The 23,213-nt window shown below is 47.6% G+C and overlaps 1 protein-coding gene across 8 annotated transcripts in view; it reads right to left on the reverse strand.

The window, feature by feature from the left end:
- Nucleotides 1-23,213, reverse strand: part of LOC138487712 (adiponectin receptor protein 2-like) — a 1,243,553-nt gene that overhangs the window by 679,404 nt on the left and 540,936 nt on the right. For 3 of the 8 annotated variants that reach the window (XM_069614255.1, XM_069614256.1, XM_069614257.1), the window contains one exon: nucleotides 16,607-16,800. The exons of the other annotated variants lie outside the window; for them this stretch is intronic. In XM_069614255.1, the coding sequence (XP_069470356.1) occupies nucleotides 16,607-16,800 (194 nt within the window). The remainder of the gene's footprint in view (nucleotides 1-16,606; nucleotides 16,801-23,213) is intronic. 8 annotated transcript variants of the gene reach the window in all.

Consider the following 23,213-nt stretch of genomic DNA (forward strand, 5'->3'; position numbering starts at 1 on the left):
TGTCCCCTGGGATTGAACCTCTCGTTGAGGCCTAAGGACCTTTCGTTGAGGCCCTTCTCGGTTTCCACCAGTTCCTCCTCAGAGGCTGATTCTGAGTCTGTAATGGCCACCGGCCCCTCCCCCCCTCTTTTTCAGCCGGGGGCTTCACGGGGGTCTTGGCGATGGGCTGGAAAGAGGAATCCCTCCGCGGTGGCAGGGATACTCTGGGCCCGGTGGGCGTTTCCACAGGCGTAGTCTCAGCCGGCATCGCCAGGGTCGCAGCGACCACTTCGGTAGAGCCCTTTGCCGGAAGGGTCAAAGCCCTCACCACCTTAGGTGCGTCCTGGGCCTTCGCCTTGGGGGCGGGAGGGTCAGCGCCTCGCTCCCTCTTCGAGATCGAACGGGTCCGCTCCAGCGGCCTACCCGGGTTCTCGGACTTCCTCTTCCCCGAACCAGAGCGCTGGCTCGTGGTCGAACGTGCTGGGGAAGTAGCGCCCTGCTTGGCAACCGAAGAGCCCGACCTTTCGGCGCTGCCGGTGCCCGCGGACTCACAGTGCTTGGCCTTCTGTTGGGCGCCCGTTGCCGGGGCGCCCTCACAGGACTTAGAAGCCCGCTCAGACTTCTTCTTCGCCTTCTCACCTGCTGTGCCCTTCTCCAGCCAGGCGGCGAGGCGGGAATGACGATCTTGTTTGGTCCGTTCCGAAAGGTTCTTGCAGAACGCACAGTCTTTCTCCACGTGCGTCTTGTCCTCATGAAGGCAGTAGAGACATTGCGAATGCTCGTCCTTGAAAACGTTCTGTAATCTGCATCCAGGGCAGCACCTGAACAGCTTGGATCCGGGCGTGGAGCTTCCCTTGTCCTGGGCCATGTCCGTTGAGGTAGGCCGCAGATCTTCCGGAATCCTCCAAGAAGTATAAACTCGATGAAAACTTCACCCTTGAGGGGCGTAGAAGAATTCCGAAACGGGTCCCCATTATCGGAAGTAGAAACAGTGGAGCTTGAGGCTCGATTAAACCGAAAAAATGAGAAAATCTCCTGAAAAGGCGTGAAAACGCAGTAAAAACTCAAGCGCTAAACACGAGGACTCCCAACACTTGAGTGTGCGGTAAAAATCTGAGGATGGCTGCCAGAGGCGGGGCTTAGAGAGAGGGCAGTCATTGGCTGGGGGCAGTATAACCCAGAGATCAGTGATTGGTTACTACTAAGAAAGACAGATCAGAAACGAAACGAAACCAGCCTGACGACGGGGAATATTCATGAGCATGTGAATCCATGCCAGACCCCATGCTGGAGAAAGGTGAATTATTTGTATTGAATTTTTGTTTTGTGCCACAGAGAATGTGGCGTGTCATGTGAGGTAATGTAAATACTACATTTTTCATAAATAATATATTCTTTCTATACCCTGGCTGGGTTCTTGGCTTAACATTGATAAAGGGTGAGGAATTCACCGGTTCTAGGTGAGTCACAGACATGGCTAGATAGAATATCAAGGCCTATTTGTGTGGCGCTGTTGATTTGGGGAGGGGGAAGCGCTCCCCACATTACATGTGGTCCCATAAATATAACTTACAAATACACACACACACACACACCTACAAACATAACACTATTACCTTTTTCAAAATCCATTAATGCAGGCCAGGACTGTGTCCCATGCTCCACGCACCCAAGGCACCAGCCCTGGTTCCTCTTATGCGAAGAGCAGGTGAGCCAGAGCGTTCGTGTCCTGTGGAGGAGAGGATGAATGAGGTTTTCATTTTTTTAACTCATTCTGACTTCAAAAAGAAATTTCAGTTATGGTTTCTGTAACAGAAATCATTTCTTTTTTAAGTCAAACTGACTTAAGAAATTAATGCAAATGCCCCTGATCCCTATATAGCACCTGACAGATGTCCACGAGGGGGACTCCCCTGTGTATAACAGAGGTAGTTGCCAGGCCTCCGATCCAAAGATCCCCCAAGACCCTGCAGACAGTTCCTTGATGGTCAGATGATAGCAAAGAACCATCCTTCTGGACTGTCTGCTAACAAGCCTGCCTTCCCGAACATGGCCAGCTTTGCAAAGAGCGCTTTTTCCTTTCTGATGTCTCCTTTCCAAGAAGAGCCCTTATGGGGCCCGACAATGAAAACACTGTACTGAATTTGGACATGTTAGAAGATGACCTATCCCTGGAACTGGTTCTCCAGTGGATGTGAATCTGGAATAATAGCGAGGCCATGCCTACACATTTTATTACTAACACTTATCACAAAAACCGGTTACTTCGAGGTCCCGTGGATTCGGCATATACGTTTCTTCGTGCACAGAATAAACGCACACAGCCACTTTAGTAATCCTATCTCGCTGGAGGACAACAGTCTAAGAACCTGCTTTATGTATTTTCTTCGAGCTGAGAGAGAAACCAACAAATTAAAGGCCTCAATTCGATCCTACGTTATACTATTGGCCAACCCAGTAAAAGGCTATTTTGCCTGGAGAGACTATAGCAGGGACCGGTCTACCATTACCAGATCAAGACTAAACCGCCTCCCGCTTAGAGATATAACTACTGCCTGGCTCGGACACTATGGTCAGACCATTTGCCCCATCTGTTAGGCACCAAGGGACGACCTACTGTACTTTGAATTGATTTGTCCAGCTTATGCTTGTGACAGGAGAAAGACTTTGAAAACAATTTTAAGAGAATGTGGCCTCCATCAATGTAGACCCAAACTATGTTTTTTGGTAATGGTGGAGACTCCACATATTGGATGGGCTTTATTGCCCCATTTATGCATTGCACTAAAAATAAGAAAGACCTTTAGAAGACAATGTGCACTGTAAGTAAAAAAAATGTTTTGCTGTCTGACAAGATGAAAGTAGGAGGTATTCCTGAGAATTAGATCAGAGATCGCCCTTGTGATGTCCCCATCAATATTATGACTGAATCATATTTGTATGAATTTTAAATTGCTCGCACATATGAATTAACATTTTACTATTTGGATTCTTATCAAACAGTTGGAAATGTAGGCATATGGCCTGTTTTTGTATGAATGGTTAATTTCAAGATTGTTATTTTCTACAGTCGAATAAACATTTCATTAATTGAAAACATTGCTCAATTGTAAAAGGATAAGGGGGATTCATCTTGAAGTACTCTAAAATGGATCTTCTGCGGACTTTGACAAATCCCCAGATGTCGTCACTTTTCTCTTAGGGCGAGCCCCTTCCCATGAGGGCAGGAAGATGAGCCGATACCAGATAGTCCCCCTGAGGGTGGCACTCAGCGGGTGGATCTCATGTGGAGGGAAGCACCATATGGGATTAGTGACGACTTGGGGAGTATGCAGTAGCACCATGGCCCACCTTGCCTTAATCCACCTTAATCCACCTTTCCCACCAACCAACTAGTACAAACACCATCCCAAGTGTTCCTATCTGTTTCCTTAAAACAAGTAAGGTAGGAAGTACTGGGACGAGGAAGTGCGTGGGCTCCTCAATGTACCTATATCCCTTATGTACGAAGACGAGGAAGAGACCAACTGACTCACTGGGAATCCTCATGATCAGTACTGGGACGAGGAAGAAGTGCAGAAGCATAAAGAGCACCTCTATAAACCGTCTTTATAGACTTCCTAATGGCCAAGGCACAACTGAAATGGGGAAATTCAAAGTTAGGCAGAGTTTGGATGCAGTACCCTTTGGGACCACTACACACAACTAGGACTACAGGTGTAAGCAAACCAACCTTTGGTATAAGTCGGTACTACACAGTTTTGGTAGTGTTGCTGAGCAGCCAGACTCAAGAGGGGAATGTGAGATGTAATGATGTTACACAGAGATCTACAATCACAAGTATTCAAATTTATTTATTTATTCGCATTTTTAAAGCGCCCATCAGCCAAATGGCATTTGTTACATATATAAGACATTGCTGGTTACAAAGGAAGGTTTAGTAATTACATAGACATTTGCATTTACATAGACATTTGCATTTGTAGTTCATCTTGGTGTTATAGGGTTCAGAGGATAGTATATATTTACATTTTACGGTTATCTTGAGGTCACAGAAAACAGATCAGTTAGCATGTGGCCTGCATGGGGAGTTGGCGGAGGGGTAGCCGAGCAGGAGGGCTTGGGCGCTAGAGTGTGGAGAAGGTTATATGAATAGTGTGGTTTTGAGGGTTTTGCGAAAGGCGAATAGAGAAGGTTCTGCTCTGAGTGTGCTGGGGAGGTCATTCCAGACTGTAGGTGCTATGTAGGGGAAGCCGATGCCGCCGGCGTTGGCTCTTTTTATGGAAGGTACACAGTTGGTTGGTGTGGTGACTCCTAGTGGGGCGGGTAGAGATGTTTTTGGAAATAGTTTGATAGGTAGGATGGGGCGGCGAGATTAATGCATTTGTGGGCAAGAGTGAGAATTTTGAAATTGATCCTTTCCTTAACTGGGAACCAATGGGCTTTGTGTCTTGCCTGGGATATTTGGTCCCTTTTTGGAATGTGTAGGGCTGCGTGGAGCGCATTTTGCGTTATTTGGAGCCTGTTGAAGTTTTCTGTAGAAGTGCCTGCCAGGAAGGCATTGCAATAATCGAGTCTGGCTCCTATTGTGCCTCTGCCTATGGATAGGCAGTTTTGAGGAGTTAGAAAGGGTTTTTAATAAACTCTTACACTCAAGGTTTCTTGGTAAAACGCTTATTAATTTATTTCAGTCAGTTATAAAACATTCACTAGGAGGAGGCAATCTATATTACACATAAATATACTTCAGTACTTTAAACTGTACATTTGAGGCATTTACACTACTTTGAAGTAGGAGCAAAAAGGCATAGGTTAATAAAAAGAAGATTAGAGTTACTCTTAGTGCAAATACTTGTGTTCACCAGAGGAGTTAATTTAATGCAATAGGTCGGGCTAAAGTCTTGTATAGGATAAAGCAGTTCTGGTAGTTAAACGGAAAAGTCTTTGCCAAAGTTCTCAGAAGTAGTTAGTAAAAGAAAGAATCATATGTTGGGTCACAAGCTGATTAGGCCTGCAAGTTGGGAAAGTTTCAAGCACTTTCACCGAAAGAGATAAGTACTCTCAGTCTTGTTTCATAGTACCTTACAAATGAAGAAAAAGGTGTAGCTGAAGACTTCCGTTCCTGCAGATCTCGCTGTTCCTGAGCCTCAGTCATGGGGACAAGAGGGAGGGCGTCGGGGGACTCCTGCACTGTATTGGGACTGGTCGCAAAGCTGGCAACTGGCAAATCTTTGATTCCGGTAGCTGTAGTAAAACACACAAACTGGTGTCCCTCTCCCTGGTTATTCTTTTTCCTGCAGCACTCTGAGGAAAATACAACCAGCACAGAGAATGGTATCCATGTGGCTTAGTGTCGAGTTGATTGGTCCCACCAATTCAAAAGGAAGAAGTCGTCCTTGCAGGGCTTCTCTGTCTAGGTGAACTTAGCGATTCAGACCTGCAGCAGGGCTTCACCGGGCAAACCCACGGTGCAGGAGTTGCAGCAGCCGTCCTCTTCAAGCTCGTCTTCGGTTATTTTGTTACAGTGGTCGACACTGCCTTCCAAGCCAAGACACTCGCTTTTTATTCAGTTCTCTCCCATTCATTCCAGCCTAGCTGTCACTCACCCAGCAGGGCGGCTGTCCTTGCCAGTCAGCCAGCCAATCAAGCAAGCCAGAGTGCATTTGGGTCTCCTAGAAGACTAAGCACAGGCAGTTTCGGACACCTCCCCCACTTCCTACCCACCCCAGAAACTCTGGCACCAGAGGCGGTCTTCAGTCCTGAAGCCCGCCAAAGGGACCAAACCTGGTTTGGCACGCAGAGACAAACTCTAGAAGGACCTTTCCAAAAAGAAATGGAGAAGTTAGTCCGGGACCTGTTTTTTTTTTTTTTAACTTTAATTTTGGGCTTTTCAACAAATTAACAAACAAAACTGTACAACATTTAGAACTCATCCCCAATCCCCCCCCCGCCCGTTCCCTTCCCCGCCCAGTGCATCGGTCTCTGCTACTGTGGAGTGTCAACAGTGTGTATCATTCCGGTGCTGCTCCTTTATCCTGGAGGCTCTCTGGAGTTTGAGCTCAGAGTTGGGGATTGAGAGGAGGGGGTGTCTGCAGTTGATAGCAAGTATGCAATGTAAGGGCCCCAGATGTCTGGGGGGCGCGCATGCAGTGATAGTATCTTTATGGAGCCCGTTTCCACGTCTTGACAGTATGTCACATCTTTTTGCCATCTTTGTAAAGTTGGCAGGGGTCCGCGATCCCATGAGCATGCAATTATTCTTCTTGCTAGGACTAACAGGAGACCCGTCAGTTTACGGACGGATGATGGCAGTTGTCTGGTTAGGCCGAGGAGCGTTAGGGTGGGATCAGGAGCCAGCTTTTCACCAGTGATTGCAGAGGTTTTTTCAAGCACTTGGGTCCAGAATTGAAAGTTTCTTGGCCATGACCAGGCTAGGTGTACAAAATCTGCTTCTGGGGCCCCGCAGCGGTTGCATGCTGCCGAGATTGTTGGCTTTTGTGCGTGGAGTTTCATTGGTGTGTGATGTACCTGATGCAGGTAATTGAGTGAGTTTTTTAATAACTGGTGTTGAGAGAAACCCGAGTTTGCTGTAGGATGTAGGTCCAATCGCCGTCTGTTATTTAAATCTTCAAGGCTCCCCCCCCTCCATCTCCTCCTGGGCTTTACGAGGTGGGGGGGTCGTGTCAGCTAGAAGAGTTTTGTATATCTCCGATACCAGCTTGCCTTTGCCCCTGTGCCTGTATCACCCCATGGAGTAGTTGCCATGTAGGTGATCGACTTAGAAAAGTGGTGAAGCTGGTTTGGAGTGTGTGGCGTAGCCGGAAGTAGATAAACAGGTCTAGGGAGCCAACACTCCTTGTCTTTGGCTTGTAGAGCAGTTAGGAACGTGCCTTCTTTTAACAGGTCGCCCAATGATTAGATTTGCATTTTATCTGTCCATTGTAGGTAAATCTTTTCGGTAGTTAGGGGTATTCCAGGTATAAATCTTGCTGGAAGTAAAGGGGAAAACCTGGTTTGAATGTCATATTTTAGTGCGATTTTCTTCCAGATTGCATAGGTGACTTGTACAATATTAAGTGTATTGTGTGGGACCTGTAGCTGCCCGATGACGATTGCCTTAAGACGATAGGGAGTGGCCAGCGCTCTCTCGACCTGGACATGAGGTCTGATAAAGTGCGTAGTGTACCAATGTCTGAGAAACTGGGCTTATGCTGCCAGTAGAATCCAAAGTCGTCAGCAAATTCTTCGGTGTTTGCAGTCAGAACGAAAATGATTGATTTCTGAGAACTTGCCGAACTTGATTACCACTCATTATTGGGTTCAAGTTCTCTGCCGAGTTATTTATGAAGAGGGCCACGTCATCAGCATAGAGGGATATTATTAGTTTGTGGGGTCCGAGAGATACCCCTTTATCTGGGTGGTCTGTTCGTAGCTCCGAAGCCAGGGGTTCCATCACTAACATGAACAGTATGGCCAACAGTGGGCATCCTTGTCTCGTCCTTCTCTTCAGGTCTATGTTGGCAGATTTTGTGTTCCCCAGGATGTTATTGGATGTCGGGAGTTTGTATAAGAGCGCTATTAACTTTAGGAAATAGTTGCCTAGACCCATGCGTTTCAGTATGGCAAACAGGAAGGGCCATTCGATGGAGTCAAAAGCCTTTTCGGCATTGAGTAGCACCGCTGCTGCCTGGCACTCAGGGTCGATCACCTCCATGACTCCAAACATTCTTCTTATTCCAAATGTTGTGTTGCAGGCAGATACAAAGCCTGCCTGGTCAGCCAACACCAGGCCAGGCATCAGGGGGAGCAGCCTGGCAGTGAGGATTTTCGTGAATATTTTGTTGTCAAGATTAATTAACGAAATTGGTCTGTACGATGCGCAGTCTTCTTGGGGTTTTCCGGGTTTGTGTAGTAGGATGACGTTTGCTTTGCGTAGAGATGGCGTTAGTGTTCCGGTGGAAAGTGCCTCCTCGTAAGTTTGCAGAAGGAGTAGTGCCAGCATGTGAGCTAAGTGTTTATAGAATTCACCCGTTAAACAATCGGGCCCTGGGGCTTTGGTGTTAGGGAGCCCTTTGATTGCTTCTAGAATTTCTTCTAATGTGAGGGGCTCGTTGAGTGGCTCTTGCAGTGCAGTGGATACCCAATACAGTTCAATATTTTCGAGATAGTGGGCTAGGTCAGACGGATTGGTGGAGTAATTCTTATCATAGAGCTTTCGGTAGTATTTGGGAAAGGTCTCAGTAATCTCTTCTTCCGTGTATACTAGTATGCCATGTTGGTTTCGGATCCTTTCCACCAGGGTTGGTTTCCTTTCGGCAGCCACTAGTCGCACGAGGAGGGCCCCAGGTTTCTGACCTTCGCTGTATTGACGCACTTTATGGCCTCTGGCCAAGAATTTCACTTCTCTTTCTGCCTTCGTTTCAAAGTTTTCTAGCTCTTCTTTGAGGGCAGCTTGGGAGTGATGGTTGTTGGATGTTGCGAGATCCTGTTTGAGTTCTTTCAGCTTGGCTTTGCTCATGTCAAGTTCTCTTCTGATCAGCTTCAAAATTCCGTTTTCTTTTGTCAAGCACACACCCCCTCACGTAGCATTTCAGCATCTCCTAGAGTATACTGGCTGATGCAACAGAGCCTTGATTAGTTTCGATGAAGGTGTTTATTTCTGAACGCAGTTCTTCTGCAAAGACCTGGTCTTTTGGGGAGCCTGGTTTGAATCTCCAGTGTGACCCGCCCTTTCTATTGTCCATCGCTGTGAATTCCAAGGTAACGGCTGAGTGGTCTGAGAGGGTTCTTGGCAGGATTTGAGTTTGTCCCCAGCAAAACTGACTTTGAGAAGATACTAACAGATAGTCGAGCCGCGTGCTTGTGGACCCACGAATGAAAGGAGTATTTGCAGTTCTCCCAGTGCACGTGTCTCCAGATGTCAATGAGATTGTATGCATTACAGATCTCTGATCTGCATGCTTGCTTTGGAGGGGGGGGCTCGTCGCACCATGAGATTTGTCTTTTCGGGGGTCTAGTGGTGTGTTTAGATCTCCTCCCCAGATGATTGTGGCCGACTTTGCGCTCATGAGGTGTGTCATCACCCAGTCAAAATTGTTTGGGCCATAGGAGTTTCTAGGGCAATTCTTTCCCCTCTACGATCCCACGTACCATGAGGGTTCTGCCATCTGGCTCTTGGTCAGCTGAAATGAACTGGAACTTTGTCTTTTTGTTGATCAGGATAGCGACTCGTCTGGCAAAGGAAGAGTATGGTGAAAAATATCTGCGACAACCCCATTCTCGGGCCCAGCTATTTTCTGTGTTGGGTAGAAGGTGTCTCTTGTATTAGAGCCACATCAATCTTGCGTCTGAGGTATTGGGAGATTTTCTGTGTCTTAGTTGGCCGATTGCCTCCTCTAATGTTCCACGTGGCTAGATCGAATACAGCATGTAGTTCTTATCTTAACATTGATGTTCCTCATTGTCGTTTGTAGGTGTGATGATGAGCAGTAACCTTCCTTTGTCTGAAGTTTGTAGATGCTGGGATACCTGCTTTTCAGACAAAGGAAGGTTACTGCTCATCATCACACCTATAAACGACAATGAGGAACACCCCTATCCCTGGCTGGCCCAAACCAGCTACCACAAGAGCTTCGCTCTTGGGATCTATCGGCCAGGTGTAGGCAGTGTCTTGGGGGGAGGGGTTGCCTCTGTGCTGTGTTGTGCCTGGAAAAGTTGTATGGGTAGGAACAGAAAAAAAGGGGGAGTAGGGAGCACTTGGTTCGCTCACCTTGCCGTGCGGGATGGCCGGTGTGAAGTCAGTGCGGCGGCTGGTGTGTTCAGGAGGTCCTGTGTCGCGTTGTTATGTTGTCGGGCTGGGCCTTCTGGTGTTTGTTGACTGGGGCTGCCTCTGGGCCTTGTGTTCGCCTTCCGCTGTCGTCAGGTGCTCCAGACCACATTCGAGGGGGGGTGGGTCTGGAGCCGATAAGGCCAGCTCCCGCTCCTCCACTCGGGGCCCGCTGCCGGATTCCTCAACCCCTGCGAGTGGGTGGTACACTGGCCGGGACCCTGCCAGGGCTGCGGGGAGGACGAATCTGCAACCTCAGCGCGGCCTGAGCCCGGCGCGTGATATCCGTTGGCGGGTGCCGGTGGGGCTCAGAACCTGCAGGCTCGCAATGGGTACCGCCTCAAGGAGTTGTTGTTTCCTTCTCTGTCCGGGACAGTGCCTGCGACACCCCGATGGTGCGGCGCGGGCTCCGATGGGGGAGGGTTGCACGGTCAGGCCCTGTGCTCCCCTAGGGACCGCCAAAGTCTCTCTCGTAAGCGAGGGGCACTCTCCGGCACTGCTGCTGACATTTGGGAAGTGGGGATATGTTGGCGTTTCAATCCCCTTCTTATGGATTACTGGCATTCCGGAACATTATTTTTCCCAGGATTTATCAGGAGCTCTGTCAGAGCTCACAGAGAAGCCGCCATCATGGTTGGCTCTCTAGCGCCCTCTGGCTGGGACCTGTTTAAACAAAGGGGACTCAGACGCCATCTTGAAAAACATGGCTCCCGCGATTGAACGCTACCGGTGTTCGCGGTCAGGAACAATCATGGTAGTTCATTGTAAAACCACTGCCACCAGCCATTTTGAGAGGAAAGGGTAGCATTTGACAGCTACACGAGCTTCTAGACACAAGGGGATAACAGGTAACCCCTCCAGCACTCTGTAGTAAGATAGGGTGTGCTGGGTCTAGGAATTTGAAAAGGTTTCCCTGTGCCACTGCACGGAGGGTGCTGTTTGACACACATGAAAAGATGATGCTTATGGAGTTGGTTGGACACCATAATTCAAAAAAACACAGAAAACACATTCAATCGAAAAGTTCGAAGTCCCAAAGTTTAGCAAATGAAATGGCGGGCTCTAAGGTGGGAGGAATTGGCACATTTTGAGAATTCTCCCTAACATTCAAACAGAGATCCTCCCTGAAGGAACCAGGAGTAGCTGGGCCCATGGTCACGAGCCAACCGAAGCAGTAAAGGACGGGGGGCTTATCCGTCAGCATCGACATTCCAGGGAGATCTGCCGTGTCGAAGCGCCAGCTGGTCGAGAGACCTGGATAGCATGGTATGTGACACCCGAAAAGCAGGAAAAGCAGGAAGCTGCTACAGAGTCACCACAGAGCTTGGACTTAGGAGGAGGTATACGAACAAGGACAAGAAACCCAGAAGCAGTCGAGGGAGACTGGTTAACAACCAGAGGAGGGTTGGGAGACTTGCTGGAAACCCTGAGGGACCATACCGCACCACAGTGGGGCAACAGTCTGGACCTGCATTCAAGAATGAGGGGCATCCAGAGTCATCTTGGTGGCAATTCTCAGCAGATTGGGAGACCAGGGCTACCTAGACCATGTGTGAAGGAAAGGAAACAAATACCAAAGGGGTCTGGGACCCGACAGAAGGAAATCAAAGGAGACCCAAGAGAAAGAAACCAAAGGGGTCTGGGAGACCCGAGAGAAAGAAACCAAAGAGGTCTGGGGAGACAGACAAAAAAAAAAGAATACCTGGCAGGATAGTGAACCGGGTACAATTAATCGAGAATCAAGAAGGGTTTGGGATGCACACCTAATAATGAATTGCCTCGAAAACCATGGTCATAGTCACAGTACCTGGCAGGATAGTGAACCAGGTGGTAAGAATAGGCAGGGGAATGGAGACATAACCCCTGGTGAACAATGTGAAAGGAGCCAAGAGAAGGGAGTCGATCTCTTGGCATTGTCAAGAGAAGACAGACCCTTGTCCTGGCACTGGGAAAACAAATGAGGAACCCGAGAAATGTCAGGGGGAAGAAGTCATCCCCCACAACACTGAAGATGTGAGACCTTTTGTTCTATGTGCCTTACTGAAACCTCAAATCCAAGGTGCCTTTTTGAGACTTTTTGATTAGTATCTTTTGAGAAGAACTTTTCATTTCCATCACCCAGAGGTGAATCTTTGGCTATCATCCAAGAGAAGTAAGCCATTCTTCTGGGCCAAGAAAACCACCCCTTTTCCTAAGTTGAGCTTATAGTGTAAGGGTTGGAAGGTGATTTTTGGACAAAGGACAGTGAACTCTGCTTTAGACGGACATCCTGACAGATTTCTTAGTATTTAGTGGAGGCAGGGAAATGCCCCTTACAACTAGGTTCAGACAGGGGCTTCTCTTGTTGTCTCGCCAATAAAACTATGTAGCCAAAAGCATGCCACATGTGTGTTGGTCTCCTACTTCTACACCCTTACAAGACAGTGAAAGTCTGACAGCAACAGGAATGTTGGCCTCATCCAAAAAGTTATCTATCCCATCGAGATGAGGAAAGGAGGCTTGACTAAATGAGCCTAGACTCAAATGCCACACCTAAGTGATTAAGTATTGGCAACCAGGAAAATCGTCCAAGTGTGATCAGACTCAAAAGGCATAAACAAATGCTCAAACTAAGCGACCGTCAAAAACATTAGAAACAGGTTAAAAACTAACCGATGAGGTGGAAACTGTTTAGTTAACCTCAAAATGTAGCCCCTGACCAGGGTATAGGAGAAAAAAAAAAATCTGCTTGCACCAGGGGTGTAAAAGCTAGAGTAAGGGACCCTCGTGCGTGAGCACGCGAGGGTCCCTTCGCTACTTAATGAAAAACAAACTCACCGCTGGTGCAAAGAGTGCCTGTTAACCTTTAAACTATGGGTTTTCCCCCCCAGTGCCAAGGCCTTTTTTGGCGATTTCGGTATTTCACCATTCAAAGTCTTCTAACATTTTCTCCTTTATTAACCCCTTAAGTGCCAAGGACGAGCTATCTCGTCCTTGGCAATGGGGAGGTTTGTTTGTTTATTCATGTATATTGCGCGCCAGACCCGAAGGTATGAGGGCGCATGAGCCACAAGGTTATTCTCAGCTTGGTTACAGTGCTGTACAGTGTGTACATAGGTTGATACAGTTGCGATGTATCCAGTAATATACCAGCAGGGTTTTGTGAGTTTTTGTATAAAAGGGGCAAACGCAGATTACACTAAACCTATGAGCTGCGTAACTAAATAATTAAAAGCAAAACATATAAAGTCCTTTAAATATAAAAAATATAAAAGTCTTAAAGATACAAAGTCTATACAGTGCACTGTATTAAAAACTATATCTAAAGATCTTACTTGCAAGACAACCTGGACAGGACTGTCTCCAGGTCTTGGCTGCTGCTGGTATCTAGGGTAATCCCAAGGACGAGATACCTCGCCTTTGCACTTAAGGGGTTAACAGTTGGTAAACACTTCAAAAGGGTTTCAGGCACACCGCTCTGCACCTTTTCATCACCGCAGCCCGGGCCTTCTTGCTGGTGCTCCCCTGACTAGCTTGTTAGCTTTGCTGCCCACCAGGTGGCCTACAATCATCGATGGGGCATGGACGCATCCAGTTCTGACGCTCCCCATAGTAGGGGAGAATCCAATGTGTTTTTAACCCTCCTGTGGCTGAATGTAAGAAAAGGGCCACCCCCTTTCAGGTGGCTCATTTGGACTCCCTCAGCCACACCTGGCAGACGCAACTCAATTGGAAGGAGTTGTGTGGGGCTCCCCACGTTGCCTCTGTGTGCTGGGCTGCATCCGACATACACAGCCCAGTCCATGTAAAGACTTTGTGGCCCCCACAGTCTGTTGCTGCTGCCGTTTCCCACTGCCAGGACCATTATAGAGAGTGTCTGCTGCTGTAGTCCACTACCAGGACCATTATAGAGAGTGTCTGCTGCTGTAGTCCACTACCAGGACCATCGCTTGAGAAAGCATCTAGATACCAGCAGCAGCCAAGACCTGGAGACAATCCTGGCCAGGTTGTCTTGCAAGTAAGGTCTTTAGATATAGTTTTTAATACAGTGCACTGTATAGACTTTGTATCTTTAAGACTTTTATATTTAAAGGACTTCATAGGTTTTGCTTTTAATTATTTAGTTACGCCGCTGCTAGGTTTAGTGTAATCTGTGTTTGCCCCTTTTATACAAAAACTCACAAAACCCTGCTGGTATACCAGCAAAGTATATAAGTCAACTTTTAACAACTAAAAAGAACTGTACACCAGCATTCCTTTTGTCTGCCTTTCCTTCTGTGCTCCAGTTACTCCAACCTTTGGTTTTCTCCTGAGGGCTATATTTGGGGAACCTGCCTGCCCTTACCTCCTGGTATTCCCTAACCTTACCACTTTCATAGTGAGGCAAACAGGGGTGATCTTGAACCCAGGAGAGCGGGTTTGGAGACAGGTAAGAGGTGGGACAAGTTACAAGTGAAGGTTTAAGCTGTATATTGTGTGCCCGTCTATACCTGTCTCACAATAAGGTGCACTAAACGATCACTGGGCTACAACGGTAAAAACAGTACCTGGTTTGCAAGCCTACTTAAAGACAATAGGAGCCAAGTACCCATTAACCATGTCATTTTCAGGAGCCAAGAGAAAATCAAGAACGAAAGAGGTTGGTCAAATCAAAGGAGCCAAGACCCTTCCCAACAACACCAGCCAGAGAACTTACACACCCTCAGCTGTAAATTGACTTGGTAGCCGGCCTCCTGTACTAAAAGAACACATCCAGGAACCTAGAAAGATTCTACTCCTTGTACCTCAGCCTTTCAGCAGCCAAGCATTAAGGCTAAGACACTGCCACTGCCTAGGCTGAAGTGGAAGACCTTGCATTCTGGACGGATTTGAAAATCCACTCTTTTGGGATGTGCCAAGTGTGACAGGTGGATATATTCAGAGATCTAGCATGAAGACAGGAATCAGGAACACACAAAAGAGATTCAAATTCCGATTTGCAATCGATACCTCCCCCGGAGCTCACTGTGGTGTAAGATTCCCTGAGCAGAACAACTCGCACTTCTGTTAGATACAGGAGAGGGAGGAAGTTGTCCATCCACATACAGCACCTGGACAGTTCCCAAATGTGGGAGACCAACAAACGTCTGCACAGGGCATCTGTGACAACCTTCATGCTCTCGGGCAGAGGTGCTGCTGACAGACTTCTTTCCCCTCTAGAGCCACAACCATATTTCCTCCCTGCACACAGGCAGCAACCCCACATCAATGTTTGATGAGGTCATGCATGATCACAATGCTGTCCGTCAGAATCTAAACACACCTGTCAGACAGGGAGGAAAGAAAAGCCACAAGTTCCCAAGAGGATGGTGCACAGATATAGCAGTTTGAAAGGCTTGCACCGCCACAGAGGAGTCACTTGCTTCTCACTCTAAGATTGTCCAGGTGGGCAACCCAGCCCTTCAAAGAGGTATCAGGGTCTACTGCTGACTGTAGCCAAGATTGCCAAAAGGCACCCCACCAATCATTAGCAAGTTCTCTTTGGGGCCCACCACAGGGAGTCCCTATTACACATTGTTAAAGACCGGCAAAAGATCTGACATGTTACCTCTGAAAGGAGATCATTGACAGCGTGGTAGCAAGTGGAACAATCTCTGGCAACAGAAGTGCGCATGAGGCCATAAGACCCAATACAGAGAAAGGTAGCGAAAGGGACTTGCACAGCTACACCATCGGAGAATGTTGACAACTCAGTTGTCAGACAGCAAGGCCCAGCTCGAGCGAGTGTCTAGAACCCACGCCCCAAGTCACAAAAAATGATCTAAGTGTCTGGGAGGGTGTGATGATTAGACCAACCCCACTCTTCTTTTTGGGTCAGGGAGAGACTAGGTAGCAGGCAGGTTTGTCGAGAGGCAGCCAAGGTGGCAGGGCCTAAAGGTGAATTCTAGATTTTGGCGATTTCCACAAACAATATTCTGGGAATTGAAGTAACAAATGAGAAATTAGGTTGCGTTGCAAAAAGCTTGCATATTGCAAAACTCGGGTGCGAGAGGTAGGAAAGGCAGAGGAGAGTAATGTAGTGAGGGCTTGTGGGAAAGCATCTTGCAATTATTGGTAGGCCTTAGGTGGGGGTCTGACGGAAAGAGGGGGAGTGGAGGTGTTTGGAGGCTGGATTCCCCCTTTATGGCATGTGTGAAAGTTGTGAGCCATACCCATTTTCAAACAATTTTTCTGCTTATCAAGGACTTAAGAGTTGGATTCCAGACACATCCATAAGGTATCCCAAATTTTGTATTTAAGGAGTGGGCAGCCCCAATGGGACTACAGGTCTTTTTCTGCTGTCACTTTAAGTATGCATTCAGAAAGAATCTACTGAGGCCACAAAAAGAAGCGGTTACTACCTGTAATAGGATTTGTCATATCACTGACAGATTTACATTTGCTGCATAATCCAGAAATCTAGTTATTGGGCGTGAAAGTAGCATTTTGTTTTCCTCCAAGTGAAAAGTATGGGCTTCGAAAATGGTCATGTCAGAAAAGACACTCCATTTAACCCAAAGCTTGCATGTCAATGCAATTTTCATATTTGAGTCCGAAATTGCACAATAAATCTACCCACATAAGGAGCAATGAAAGCACTTGATGGTACAAAAACAGATAAAAAAAAACATGATTTAACCACAGTAATCATGGATGGCAGTAAGGAATTTAGAAGGAATGCCTCACAAAATGAATCAGTTACAAACTACACACTGTACACGCATGCCAAGAAAATGAAAACATGGTGGACTTCAATCTATAGAAGGTTTGTGTTTGGCATATGGTTCGTGTAAGGGCACTTACCCAGATATCACATTTTCCAGGGAAGAACCTCTCGGGGATGCGAGCTGCATACAGTAAGGCCCCCGTTATATACAGAGTGGCCATGAGAAACAGCCAGCCAACCTGACCCATTGTAGCAGCCTTCAAGAAACCCTCAGCGATGACAAAGTGCAGAGTAGGGATGATGCCGCTGAGGCCCAGTCCAATAAAAACTCCTAGTGAAGCAACCCAAACAAAACTAACACATTAGAGGATTTTCTTGAGCAAAGGTCCACAGAAATGCAAACATTTCATTAACAGGGAGACACAAAAGGCCATTAGTGTAACAGTGTTATCACTGATACAGATTGACCCTTAATAGACACCCACACCTAAAAAAGGAAAGATTGAAAAAATTTAAATGAAGTCCTCTTTCGATACAACAAAAATAAAAGTACAATAGCTTTGCTGGGACTCTGCCATGTTCTTCAGGCAGGAAACAGAGTGTTGGAAACCAGTTATGCAGTCTTCGGGTTTCCTTTCTGCATACTTCTTGGGCTATGGATGTCTACCTTTATTTATTGTGCATTTGTTAGGGGCTTATACAACAAGCAAAATGCGTTTCAAAGCACCCACAGGGCAACAAGGAGGGAACATGGGATAGAAAACAATTAATACACTGGAGGATAAATACAAACCTACTAGGCATTGTGAGCATTCAGAGCGTGCAATTCCAGACAGGAGAGGGGAAGAGGAAGAAGGGGGAAAGTGCTGGAGTGCCCATGCTCATGAGTGAGCAGCAGGTGTAAGTGTGCCCAGTGTAGGAAGTGCTAGGGAATGTTCATCTGTACAAAATAAATAAATGTGCAAGTGCAGGCCTACAGTGGCAAAGGCCAATAGGTGCAAAGGCCAGTAGGTGCCAAGGCAAGTCCTGTGTGTAGGCAGAGGCTGCAGGCGATTGGGTGTGGGAGGCCAGAGCCCCGAAGGACACACAAGGGCCCTGGTCACCAATCACGGAGACTGAGATTACCAGAGGAAGAAAAAAGGTAAGGAGGAGGTGAGAAGGAAAGTCTTAAAGCGCTTCCAGAATTTGATGAGGTTCAGCTCAAGACGAAGAGGAAGGAGGAGGCTGTTTCATAAGAGGGAACCAGCTGAGGCAAGAGAGTGGCCTATGGCCTTCTGTTTAGCAAAACGCTTCAAACACAAAGTTGGTACCCGGGGAACATAGGTCTAGAGGGAGCGTCTTTAGTAAGCGCAAGTTGCAGATAGCGTGGTCCCTGGCCTCAGACAGCCTTATGGATGATGCAGAGGGATTTGAACTTGATCCGTGCAGCAACCGGGAGCCAGCGAAGAGTTTTTAGGGCAGGAGAGATGTGGTCCCTGGGCTTTTAAACATACAATTCCTATACTGATTACTCCTCATCCTCTGTTCTTCAGAAACTACAGAGGATGTGCGTTTCATCATGTACAATTTCTATTTACGAGGTTGTGCAGATCAGCAAGCAATTGGGGGCTATGAAGAATGCTTTCATCTCCACACCCTTGGCAATAAAATTATCTTTTTACCAAGCAAACACATTCCAAGTTATAAGCTACTAGCAAGTCATAAAAAGTCAACCTCCACCTCAATTCTACATATACATAAAGCACACCAATCATTAATCAGCAAGTGTCAATTATCACTATCAAATGACTAGTTGCGAGTGCACATTGTGAGCCCTGTTTACACAAAAATTAATAAGACCCTGCCTTCTTAAAGCAATTTCTAAATGTTATGAAATGAGGGTTGTAGACATAGGCAAATTCCTTCTGCCAGTAGTATTAAGTTACCAGTTGACTCAGTGTCATGGCACGGCCGGTAGCAGCCATGGTTGCCTTCAAGCAAAAACATCTGCCTACTACCACAAGTTTAGCGACGCGGTCATGGCAGACATTCAGATCTCCACTCAGCTCTGTCACAGCCCATCCATGTTCAGTGATGTGATTTTCCCATTTGTCAAGAGGAGCACAAGGCAAAAACAAAGTAGCTTTGTTTCGAAAGATTCCTCAGCAGGGCGTGAAAATGACTACTTGTAACTTCACATAAATTGAGCTTTGCGTCAGGACTGAACAAAATACTATTCACCAAAAGGTACGTTAGCTCTTTAAACTTTCTGTGAATTAAACGTCAATTAATGTTACATGTTTAAAGTAAAAGTACCATCTATGAGGATCTAACTAGGGCTTCATGCAGACGGACCAGTTGCAGTTCTTTTTGTCACTCTTATTTCCACTAATCAAGGGTCACAGCTGGTGCAATGGGTCAGTTAGATGAGTGGATTCTTGCATATGTTGGAACTCCCACAAATCCTAAACTGGTTGTGTTGAACAGCACAGTGGAACAGAATTCTTTAAGCTCCTCTTCATTGTCTGCATTTATTCTTCAATGAGTTAATTTCAAAATGTATGCTCTATTGTCTTCTATTGACTACAGTGATCTAGGTCAATCCATAAGCAGTTCTCTGCCGCTTATGAATTGACAATTCCCTGCTACTTTTACATTTAGGAATAAGGAAATAAGTTTGCCTCTGCAGCCTTGGAAATTACTATACATTAAATGTTGGTTATGAACTGTTTAGCACGAAGACCTAAATAAACATAAGACATTATTACCATTAACCTTTAGATATGATCTCTGCCCAGAACTACCTGAAACCGTTGAGGGTAATGTAGTCCTCTCACTTAATAGTAGGATCGAGCAACTGTGGGTTGAGCCATTATTGGGGCCAAAGTTATTAATTCAAACTCTTTTTAGGTACATTTATTCCAACCCAGGCACTACAGCATCCAGCGGCCAGAGCAAAATAGCTTCCAGGATACCAAAACTCAAAGTTACTTTGCATAGTAACCAACTTACTTCTAGTGCATAGTCCCATTTCATCCATTCTGTATGGGCGTCCCTTCCCAGGGACGGGACCGGAAACTTTTTTCTTCCCAAAAAGCGCATTTCCCCTTTAAATGTGTAGGCGTGGTTACTGGCGGGACCATGCTGCCATAGCCCCACCCTTTGGCACCTGGCCTCCGTCCCCTTGTACGTGCCAGGTGTCTATACTAGCCCACTCTATTCATAGTAGGGGGAAGACGGAGGGAGGAAAAGGGACTATGAACTAGGAGTAGGTTAGTCAATATGGAGTGTAACTTTTAATTACTCCTGCATCCCATCCCGTTTCCTCCATACTGTATCGGTGAATACAACCGATCACACACTAAGCGAGAAACGATATTGATCACTTTGCAAACAAATTCTCGAGGACAGTGTTGTAATGATGAAACCTTGGAGGCAACGAACAAGTTACTCTTACCGGTAACGTTCTTTCGATGGGATGGTCCGACGACGTATTCCATATCTATGACAGGTAATCACCACAGCTGTGCTGCTTCGGAAAATTTTCGACGTCAGCATCAATGACATCGATACGCTGTCCTCGAGGGCCTCTGACGAGCCGACGTCACCGGATGTTATAAGTAGGACGCATGACGCCCGTAGCCTCAGTTATAGTTTTTTCCTAGAACGTGTGGCACCAATCGTCTGCCAGTATGACCACAGAAAGCCTTGTGGAAACGTAAGCTGCAATCGCATAAGAAATTCTGTAGCGGGGCAGGTAGGGAGGGAGCGATATGGAATATGTCGTCGGACCATCCCATCAAAAGAACGTTACCAGGTAAGAGAGTAACTTGTTCTTCGAGGGGATTGGGTCCTCTGACGTATTCCATATCTTTGACAGACTCCCAAAGCAGTACCAACGTATGGAGGAGGGAAAATAATTTAGAATATAGAAATTTAGAATGCCCAATTAAATTGCAGAGTAAAGGACCGCCTTGCCAACGAGACAATTCCACAGAGTGTGAGTGAAACATGCTAAGGCACACACGGAGTTGGCTGCCTGCAAAGCCATACCCCCTGAAGAAAACACTTTCTTCGCCCAGCCATCAAAACGTTTGTCGTCCCTATCAGGAGGGTTGGTAGGGTACAACGCCTGTTTTGCTGGGGCTGTAGCCGCCTGCACCACCAAACTCTCCGGAGTGGGGTTCGTAGTCAAGTAGCTGGGGTCGCTACTGGCTGGACGATATTTCTTCGGCAAAGACTTGCTCACTGCCGGGAGACTCTCCGGAGCAGTCCAAGCCACTGCCACCCTTCTCTGCAAGGACATATGGAAAGGCAGTGCCGGGTCAGTTGGTGGCACTTGGTCAAGGATATCCGTCGGGTCATCCTGCAGAAAATCCACTGGTGGCACAGACCACCCCAAGTATTCAGTTATCTTCGACATAAGGCGCCGGTAAGAGGACTCGGCGTGGGTGCCAGGCACAGGCCTACCGAACTCCACCTCCGGAGAGGTGTCCAAACCACTGGCGTCTTGCAACGACTGACACAGGTCTTCAAGCTGGCTATGACCAGACAGAATCTCGTCAGGTACCTCAACAGGAACCAAACCTCCTTCCTCAGACCCTTCTTCCACCTCAGTGATATAATCCAGAGGCTGGAATGGGGGCACAGAAAAAGGGACAAAGACATTTTTAGACTTGGCCAGATCCTTTCTAGGAGGGTTCCACTGTGCCACGGGGTACCTCCGACAAAGTAGCCTTGAAAGGCGTTGAGTGCGTTGATGGAATCAGCGTTGAGCGTGGTGCCGACGGCTTCGACACAGTCCTCGAGGGTGGAGCCCCGAGCATGTCCTTCGACCGCCTGGGTGCCTATGGCTTCCTCGGAGGCGAAGCCTCGAGAGAGAGTCCCTCGACGACCTCGGCGCCGAAGGCATCGATGTCTTCTTCGAAGACCTCACAGGCTCTGACGGTCTCGAGGGAGTCTAGGACCGGGACCTGGAGCGGGCATGTCTAGAGGGATCCACCTTGTCCGATCGAGACCTCGAAGGTGCTCGATGATCGCGCCGACCACCCAAGCCTGAAGGTGTGCGAGTGGCGGGTCTAGCACGGCCACAGCTGGCGTCTTTCGACAGCGCAGACGGAACGGAGCCCTGCGACTGAAAAATCACCATCTCCCGCCGAAATTAATCCCATTCCGCAGGAGTGGAATGCTTGTTGGGACAAGTAACCAGCCAACGGGCGGAGCCCTCGGACGGGGAAGACTATCGTTGACGGCGCTTCTGTGAGTGCCTCGCAGAGGCAGAGGAATGGTGGTACCTACTCCGGGACCGAGACCCCCCCCCGGACCAACGACGACGATGCGGAGAGTCGCCCCTCGGTTGAAAGCCACATGGATCTCAACTTCCGAGGCATGGCCACCTTATCGACAGAAAGCTTCTTTTTACGCTCCCGCAAGGCCTTCGACCTAAGCGACTGGCAGTCTACACAATCATCCGTGTCGTGGCCCTCCCACCACCAAGGCTACATCATTCCCATTCCCTGGGTGGAACATTCAGTCAAAAACTAACATGTCCCATACCCCAAGCATTCCATCGTGACCTCACACAGACTCAAGCAACCTCTCATGACATCAGCCTAGGGGAGAGGCACGATAAAACACACATCTTGTCCAAATTGGGCATCTGTCCTGGCACTATTGCAAAAGGCAGATGGTGGGGGCCTTGCTAATGACCTGCCATGGCACTTGTCTGAAAGCTACAGCCGTTGCTTTGAGCCCTGCAGCATGAGCATGCATATTTTGGGGGCATGACCTTTTCTGCAATTTATAGGACTTTGTGATGGCCTCCACCATCCACTGCGCTATTGACACTTTAGAGGCTTGTACTTCGGGAGCCAAACCGCTGAGTGTGACTACAAGGGATTCTAACTGCTTTGTCCCGTCAAGGTAGAACTTAAGCGTTCTCCTGGCATATAGGCAGTGAACGCTTTCTCTGCCTCCGAAGTAGGATCCAGAAAGAAGGTTGGGAGGATGATCCCCTCTCATTGATGTGAAATGACGAGACTACTTTAGGTGATAACCACTTTGTCCTTGTGGAAGACCGTAAAGGGTTCAGAAAACACCAGAGCCTGGAATTCGCCAATGCGTCTAGCTGGAGTCAAAATCAGTAAGAATTATCTTAAGAGTGACACACTTTATGTTGGCAGTAGCCATGGGCCCAAACAGCTTGTGCACCAACGTAGCAATCGCCACATTGACATCCCACACAGGGGGAGGTCTCTTGGCTAGGGGAAAAGCCTGGTTAACCCCTGCAGATGTGTTTTTACTACTGGGTTAGACGAGGAAAAGAACTGTTCTTCCATATCCCTCTATGCGCCGATGGCTGACAGGTAAGTGCAGCATCTGTCGACTTGCATGCCAGTGCTGGCTTGGAAACTACATAACATATTGAGCGCGCAGACCACCGGATCTACCCACATATCCTTGGCCCAGATGCAGAATCTTGTCCACTTGCTTTTGTACTGAAGTCTAGTAGACTCCTTCCTTGCCATTTGAATAATATCCATGTTGGACTGTGACAGTGCCAGGCTCTACATTTTCAGTTGCTCAGGTACCAGGCTGAGAGGGTTAGGGATTTGGGCTGCAGGTGGACGGCTGCTCCCCCTTTTGGTGGAGATGCACAAGTCCCATCGAGTGCAATAGGATTGGGACCCTGCACTGCCAACCTCACCAGGTCAGAGTACCAGATCCTTGGCGGGCAGTCCAGAACCACCAGTATCATGGAACACT

Source organism: Ambystoma mexicanum, chromosome 9, assembly GCF_040938575.1.
Source record: "Ambystoma mexicanum isolate Mex_15411 chromosome 9, UKY_AmexF1_1, whole genome shotgun sequence".
In the NCBI taxonomy this organism is placed as follows: Eukaryota; Metazoa; Chordata; class Amphibia; order Caudata; family Ambystomatidae; genus Ambystoma; species Ambystoma mexicanum.